The sequence below is a fragment of the Tachysurus fulvidraco genome, chromosome 21 (assembly GCF_022655615.1).
Source record: "Tachysurus fulvidraco isolate hzauxx_2018 chromosome 21, HZAU_PFXX_2.0, whole genome shotgun sequence".
NCBI classification, from domain to species: Eukaryota; Metazoa; Chordata; class Actinopteri; order Siluriformes; family Bagridae; genus Tachysurus; species Tachysurus fulvidraco.
The window spans coordinates 17,807,307-17,816,169 of NC_062538.1; the positions used below are offsets into that span (position 1 = coordinate 17,807,307).

The 8,863-nt window shown below is 38.2% G+C and overlaps 1 protein-coding gene across 14 annotated transcripts in view; it reads right to left on the minus strand.

The window, feature by feature from the left end:
• Positions 1–8,863, minus strand: part of cacna1bb (calcium channel, voltage-dependent, N type, alpha 1B subunit, b) — a 124,567-nt gene that overhangs the window by 78,189 nt on the left and 37,515 nt on the right. For all 14 annotated transcript variants that reach the window (XM_027142390.2, XM_027142392.2, XM_027142398.2 and 11 more), the window contains 3 exons: positions 2,170–2,261; positions 1,918–2,070; positions 570–763 (listed from right to left, as the gene is read on the minus strand). In XM_027142390.2, the coding sequence (XP_026998191.2) occupies positions 570–763; positions 1,918–2,070; positions 2,170–2,261 (439 nt within the window). The remainder of the gene's footprint in view (positions 1–569; positions 764–1,917; positions 2,071–2,169; positions 2,262–8,863) is intronic.

Consider the following 8,863-nt stretch of genomic DNA (forward strand, 5'->3'; position numbering starts at 1 on the left):
ATGTTCTTCATATCTTGCTAATTACACTCCGTATATATACCTGTTGTTTCTGCGTGCTTTTGCTGAGACTTCATCGTTTGTTACCTGGTGCTGTCGGTTGTATGTTTTTTAATTTTCGGTTTTTGTAACTTGTTTTGTATTGGCTCAGTTTTGTAGTTGCTCAGGTTTGTGTAGTCGGTTTTCCTGACAGAGCTATACAAATAAAATTAAATTGAATTGTTAAGCCTGATTCTAGAATCCTGGAAAGAAACATTACATAAAAATATTAATTGCAAGAACTTCCTGGCAACTGCCCCAAGATGAGTTGGAATGTCTCTAAATATACAGGAAAAACAAAGAATTTTGACCAACAAGTAGAACAACCAGACTGTTTTTCCCTTGTGCATGTTCAATATTCATGCCAGCACACACAATCTTAAGTTTATTATTAGATGAGACAGTCAGTCCCTCTGCAGATTTCAGGAGTCAGTCAAGCACAACAGACAGCATCAAACATCCTGGAGTGTAGTGCATACATTAAAGCCCTGAAAATGAAAATAGAACCCAGTTGCGATATCCAGGCTACTCACGTCGTAAAGGATATCGGTCCATCCTTCCATGGTGATGCACTGGAAAACAGTGAGTATGGCGAACAAGATGTTGTCAAAGTTAGTGATGCCGTAGTTTGGCCCTTTCCACGCGCTGCCTATTCTACACTCTGTGCCATTGGGACACAGCCTAGATGGAGAATCCGGGCCACATGGGTAATCAGCAGCAAGCTCCTCTATACATATACAAACAACACACACAAACATATCAATTCAATACACATACTTAAATATGTGTCAAGTGTACTTACAGTGAAGTTTTCAGTACTTAATGTTTTTTATAAGCTGATATAGCTGTACTGATATATAGGCTGTACTGGGTGTAGTAACCGCCCTAATAATAAGCACTAGCAATAACAACATCCCAAATGATCAACTAAACATATGAAGAAGAAATTTATATAGTAATATTATTGATTGTCGGCTTGTCATTTGATTGCTGACATTCAACTGCAATGAAGATGAAGAGAAGCGATGCTTAGCTGACTATTTCAGATTGGTGAAAGATGTACTCAAAAGTACATCGTTCAAACTGGACGTCGTGTCAGAGAAAATCTGACTGTATGTTTCACTTGGGAAAAAAAACCTTTTCAGATGTTCCCTTGCCTGCTTGCCTGCACTACAGTGGCATGTTAAAATCTCTCAATAAATGATGTGTATAGGTTTTAATGAGTTACAGTGTGTATTCAATATGCCCTGTGCAATTAGTTTTAATAACACAATCATTTGATCATAAATACTCGTGGATGATGGATAGATAAACGAATAGACGGGTAGATAAACAGAGGGAACTTATAATGATAGTGCAGATATAACAGAGCTGTTTTTTAATGCGTTATTTATTTAATTAAAAGAAATATTAGGAAGCATACTCAACAGTAAAACCAGATCTATGCACATGACAATATTACATTAATAAATGCTTTCTGATGCAGGCTTGTGCTAATATTCGTTCGTTTTTCTTGAAAATAAATGTTGATCTAAACCAATGTATGAATAATATTCTTCAAATCAGTAAAAGTAGTTTAATTGCCACAGTTGACTAATTATGATGTCTGTTTATTTCTCTTCATAAGGTTTATATTGAAATTTAATAAGCTGTTAGACGGTTTAATACGACACCAAAATAAGCAGCTCATTTACATTTCTGGGAGCTTGTTTGATTTTTTTTATTTATTTATTTATTTATTTTTAGGCAATTAAGAATGTCAGATATAATTCTCAAAGGATCTCAAAAAAAATTCCCCTGTTGTAATACACAAAGTAGACTGATGTAAAAAACAAAGCAGTTAGTCTTACAGGCTCTGTTAAACTGATAGATTGTACAAACCTGTGCCCTGTTTGAAGCATGCCTTCTGAAACTTGCCCATGTAGAGTTCCACTCCTATAATGGCGAACATGACAATGGCAAAGAAGAGCAGCAAGCCGATCTGCAGCAGAGGAACCATGGCCTTCATTATGGACTTCAACACCACCTGTAGACCTGACATATACACACACATATACACAGACTGTTAATTATGATCATTTATGACAGGTGCATAACAAATAGAAAACATACTCCTTGCTTCTACACACTTACTAGGGATTCCTGACACCAGTTTGAGAGGTCTCAGCACTCGTACAGCCCGCAGTGTCCTTAAGTCAAAATCCGAACCCACCTTGGCCAAAATCCTGCAAAACACGCACAAGTATTTATTAGTATCACAGGTCACAAAGGTACACACACAAGTGTAGTCTCCATATATCCAGTGCTGTTATAAAACAACCCAATGTACTGCTTAAAGTCGATGCTCGGTTATTGCACCCTAGAGGTGACAGAAATCCTTGAGTACACTTTGTCATTTGTGAGGAACTGGGAAGAAGGCAACATTTTGGTCACTGTGATTCATTCGAAATGGCAAATGAGGTAATCTTTATATGAATATTATATATATTGAATTTTTCCAGTTCCAAAGCTAGTCTCTTGTTCTTTCTGGAAATAAACTCCAGCTATGATTGTCATTGATTACTTGACCACTCATAAATTCAGCACCAAATGTATTTTGAGTAAGACCCTTTCCTGTGTTGATGGCAATATTTTTCCAATCTTCAACTATATATATTATTAATTCAGATTCCTGTTCTTAGCTGACAGGAGTGAAACTCTGCTGTTGTAGTTCATCCACTTGAAGATGTACAAGTTTTGTGTTCTGAGATCTGTGTTTTCTGCTAAACCAAATAATGAGCAGGAAGAGACATTATTTGTGTTACAGTTTGGTCATTTTTTCAGCCCTCACGCATGAAGAGTTTCTTATCACAGAAATGAATAAATGTGTTTTTTTTAAGGAGATCCAGTTTCTGAAACATGAACAAAAATGCTGAGTATAAATCAATGAGACAGTTGAAGTTGTTGACCACAATGAAATTCTTCACTTCTTCACTTTTTCACTTCAGGATCACTTCACAATTCTTCACAATTCTTCACTTCAGGATTTTTATGTATTGGGTTAGGGTTAACCCTAACCCTAGGTCTTATTGTATGATTGCATGAATTTGCAAGGCTGCATGTTCTAATTAATGTTTTTTTTAAAAAAAATATGTATATAATATAGTGTATATAAAATTATAGTTCAATTTTTGGTGTCATATTTTCATCTTATTTAACAAATGTATCCGTGTTATGAGCTAATGTGAATTTGCTATGCACTCTCATCCAGAGCCCTGTATCTCATTATTGTTTAACTGACCATAACTAAAAGCACACTGTGTTGTTACCTCTAAAACAACGACCTCCTTAGATGACTGAACAAAACCTCTGAGTGGGGTTTTCTGGGAAATTTACATAATCTGATCTAATCCCATCACCCGTCCACTTTTGGGATGGCGGTGATTTGATGTTGCCTTGGAGATGACGCAAGCTAGCACCACACATGAGCCTAGATTTAAGGAATTAGCCTCATTGAGCACTGAACTGGAACCAGCATGTGCATCTTCCTAAAAGTACCATTGTCTGTGTTACATCATATTCTTCAAGTCTTGGGGGAACAAAGTAACAGAGCTTTTATAACACAACTGTATACGTATGTTGCATTTGAACTAAATACAGCGGAAGGCTGAATGAAATGGATAGAGCATTGCAAAGGAGAAAAGCTGAGGGGCACGGACTGCCGAGAGGAGACGAGCGAGGGGGGTTGGGGGGCAACAGCAAGGATGGATAGATGGAAAACAGATGGAGAAGTCGCGAGAATTAAGTAGGCATAGAGAGCAGAGGAATGGAGATGGCTAGAGGGGGCATGAGGAGAAAGGCAGAACACAAGACGTGGTGGAGAATGGGATGTGACGAGGCAGGAAAAAATGTGTATAGGAAGAGAGGAGGACATTGCTGAAGCTGGAGTTAAAAGATCATCCAGTGACTGTGACAGAGCTGTCGTAACACCCCCGTGACGCATCCACCCACTCACCGTACACAGACTGAGCAGGAGGAAGATCAGCTGACAAGTGGTGGTGAGGAAAAGACAGAATTATTATTTTAAGACATCTTGTAGCTAAATATATATAAAGTAAATAAATAATGGCTAATGGCTAATTATTATTATTATTATTATTATTATTATTATTATTATTATTATTATTATTATTATTATTATGATTTAGGGGGTTGTTCAGTTAAAAAAAATTTTTTTAAGCTTTTTTTGGCTAATTACTCCCTGATATATTGACTTATGATAACTTTTGTTTTTAAAAAGTATATTACATCATCATTTATTAGACCACATTGTCTAATAAAACCAATCCATTTTAGCAGAATGCCCAGTTTTGCAATCATTTACTTGTAAATGCCTCAGAAAGTGATGCAACATCATAATTTAATGATTCTAAATGTTTTAGTCAAGCCAGAAAGATCCAAAGTGGGAAAAGAGGAGTGGTTTTTAATATCCCTTATCTCCAGAACAGCACATCTCCGCAAAAGGGGTGGTCATCTTCTCAGCCAAAGGAAATACGGTTGGGAATGATATCAGCCACTAGTCACATATACTGTACACTACACACATACTGTGTGCACACACAGACATACACACACTCTCTCACACACATTTGTTGAATGTTCCTTAGCTGGATATTTAGCATAGTTTATTCATGAAACATCAGACAGGGTTCAGTATAAAGACCTGAGTAATGTGTCTGTAAAGTATAGCGGAGGAGTTATTTATTTATTTATTTTAAAATCACAGCTTATCTTATTAATAAGATAAGCTGTGATTTAAATTTTACAGACAGACCACATACGTAGCATCCAACCAGTTTCTGTTCTGTTTATCCTACACAGGGTCAGGGGAGTTTATCCCAACAGACTAACACACCCATGTTTCTGAACTTGGAGAGGAAATCAAGGTATCCAGAAAAAAACACCACCAACCGCCAACCTCCACAGACAAAAGCCTAAGGTAGAAATCAAACCCACAGCCCTGGATGTAAGGAGTAAACATGCTAACCGCTAAGCATCCCTGCCCCCAAAATAAACCTGTCAGGAACTGGCTTGAACTTTTTCCAGTTTGGACACTTGGGGGACATTGTTGCTTTTGTGTTTGTGCAATATGCCTTTGTTTGTTTTATGTATCCCGTGTGTTATCCTTGCCCTTTCCTTATTCGTTCCCACCTCTGCACATCTGTTCCTTGTGTTTCCATTATTGTCACCCCTATTTATACCCGTTGTCTTACGTCTACCTGCTGTCTCTTTGTTGTCTTTTATATTTGTATTTGTGTTCCTGTTCCGGTGTTCCTGTTTTCGATTTTCCAGTTTCCTAGTGTTCCTTGCCCCATGTTATTTTTCCCTTAATAAACCCCCCTTTTAAGTTACCTCTGCATTTGTGTCTGTACTTTAATCTGTTGTGACATCCGCCTTTCCTGACAAAACCAATTATTCCTTAATGACTTCTTTATCTTTTTTTTTCTTATTCTCTTGATAGACGAGTAAAAAAGAGTAAGAGGGAGAGAGCTGAGGTGAAGGGTAGTTCTGGCACTCTTTAGCAGACAGTCCTGTTAGGTAATTACTGTTGTACCCAGCTGTATTGTGTTAGAATTGTGGTTTTCACACCTCTGGATATGTGACGGAGCAGACCCAGAAGTGTGACATCAAATAGTGCCCTGTCACTCAGCATAGGTTGGGTGATGAAAAGATAGCTCGTTCAAAACAGCTAAAAACCGGCTTCTCAGTCTGGTCAGTGACGCAACTAGTGACGTCCTCTTGGAGGATTTTAATCTATAGCAGACATACTAGTTCAAAAATGAATTTTTCCCTCTTTCCACATATTTCCTGTGTGACAAGGATATCAAGATTTGACCCGGTGATCGGCGGAAACAGATTCCGCCTCCATGCTAGCTGTGTATTTTTATATGTTCCAGTGCTATGCTAGCTTCTGTACTTTGCCGCTGTTTAAGATATTGTATGTTATTTTAATAATAATTTATATTATATGTTTTTGTGGGGTATTTTTTTCTTTTCAAGGAACTGGGGTAAGAACCTTTGATTATATTTTTTTATTTTAAAAAAGAAAGTTTATCCTCTCGATAATTTGTTGTAGTGACAAATTTGACTAGCAATAATTTCACATCAATTGTTTGTGCTTTTGTGTTGTTTTTTTCTAGTTCTGTCTCCAGCCATGTCATCTCATGGATGTTTGACCTGAGAATATTCACCTATTCTGTGTTTTCCCCTTGACTAGTATGTTTGTTTATATCCTGTCTTCATTTGGCAACATCCCATTAAATCCAAGTTGTTCTGAGTTTTCTAGTTTTCCACTTTTTAACCTTCAGTTTTGAACTTTAGTCTTGTCTGCCTGTGTTTGGACACCAACAATCCAACAATCCTTTTATATATTTTAAGGCAGTATGTTTATGACTCTGGCTTCCTGTTGACATAAAAGGCCTAACTATCTAAATCTTCTTATTATACGAAGAACAAAAACAAAACACCCCCTCCCTTCCTGGAGCGCATCCACGGCTGATTAGCGTCGATTCATTTCCTGAACTCGGTGCCACTAACGTCTCTATCTATTTTACGCTACGCCATTACGCTGTGATGTAACGTTTCTGCCCTTCTGTGGAACAGGAGCAGAGTTTGCTGCTCCATCACCTTGACGAGTTACGGCATCACATGACCTGCAAGGCCAAGCGTGGGATGTTCTTCCTATAATACTCTCAATGAGCAGGCTGATGAAGTCATTCAGCCTAGCGTGAGCCATCAGTGTCAAAAAGCACACACACTGAGATTTATTACTATAAAAATATAAATTAACTAAATCTGACAATTTATATATTATAACCGTGGCAAAATGTTGGTATTTTAAGGGTCAGACTGCCTAAGTGCCAGCAGCAGGAGCAGGGCACCGCGGCTCTCTAAAGATTTAGTGAGTAACTGCAACTCAAATCTCCTGTGTGCAGTCACTTCCCTCAATTAAAACAGTACAATAAGAGAGTGTTTTATTCCCAACCTGTACATCATCCCTACTGTCTCTCACTATCTCTCTAAGTGCAGTCCAAAATGCTTATAATTATGCACTGGCCATTATGCACCCATACTTAAGCAGACCCAGTCCATCTTTCAGTAAAAGCAAAAGTAAAAGGGAAAAAAAACTACCTTTTTATCTCTATCAGGATAGTCCCTTCCAGCTTCTGAGTGAAAACAACTGCAATGGAAAACAAATACTGTATGGCTTCCAGCATACAAATAAGGCATACAAAGCCTTGTTGGCTTTTTAAGCCAATTATTGACTTCTTCTCTCGCAATCATTTCCTCAATCAATCCATTAGCGAAATGCTGTGCAGTTTTGTGGTTACCAAGAAATACACAGAGATATAATTATGTTTGTCTACGTTATTTCACTTGTCTAAATCAATCAAGCATTTCTAGAGAGCCATAAATGCAATGACAATAAAGTTCTATCTATCTATAAAAACAAGTGACTTGGTCTGAGCAGCAGTAGAACATTACTGGTTCTCTTTTTTCAACATTGTTGTTGTCTCATTTAAAATCCGGTCAGTTTAAAAGGAAAAATGTTCATTTTTGCAATCAGCCAATCAGGCAGCAGAAGAGAAATTCATAAAATCATGCACATACAGTTTGGAGCTTCAGTTAATGTGGACACCAAGCATTAGAATGAGGGAATGTGTCTTCTCAGAGACTTGGTGGTGCCAGATGGGCTGGTTTAAGTATTTCAGATATGGTTCATCTCCATGGAGCAACAATTCTGCAGGAGGAAATATCTTGTTAATGTGAGAGGAAAATGACCAGATCGCTTCGAGCTGACAATAAAGCTATGGTTGCCAGCGACGGGATGCATCTTACAGGGTAAAAATCCAGACCTAAGTGCATTGATAGCCAGTGGACATGAAACAACTAGACAAGATATTAAACTGAAACTTAAACTACAGACTGGTGCCACCTAAAAGAAACCACAAACAAGAAAAAACACAAACTCGAAGATAAGGATTCTGTGCGGCAAAACGCAACGAGGCAGATATATATATGGGGGAACAGTTAAAGACACATGAAGGACAGGTGTGCAGAGGTGGTAGGGAATTAAGGCTAGGGCAGGGCAGACACATGTGAGCACAGAACGTAAACAAAAACACATGGCACAAGACACAGGTACTGCCAGAACACCTCCTAATGTTCTGGCAGGAAATTGTCCAAGCACGACACTGACAATGGTAGCTGAAATAACACATCTTCACAACTGTCGAGGGTAAAAAAGCATCTCATGACATGTCAAACCTTGAGGAGGATGAGCTACTTCAACAAAAGAGCACATCAGATTCCACACTTTGGGACCTGAGATTATAGAGGCAAGACGATTAATAGGCCTGGACCTATCGTAAAAAAATAGATGCGAAATCAGATAATTCTGCATATATCATTAATAAATGAAGGCCCATTGTGTTCCACTATGGGGGTGCAGTGCCACAGCCTTCAGGAGGGGTAGTAGGGCATCATTACTGTATTTTAGGCCTTAGAGATCAAGCAGATCGTGAACACAGAGAGAGAAAAGTAAAAAGATTTGCAGACCGTGTCTCAGGCAGAGTGTTAAACTGCTGCTTAGCACCTGCTTGGGCTACTTTACCGGTGAGACACACAAGGGCACACACATAGATTGTGTTGATACACACACACACACATTTACACATCATTACACATACACACATGAACATTGAAAGTTGTACATTTTTTCTCAAATCTGATTGGCCAGAAGGTGTTGATGTTTATTACATTTTCTATTACAGCAGATCTGCCAGTA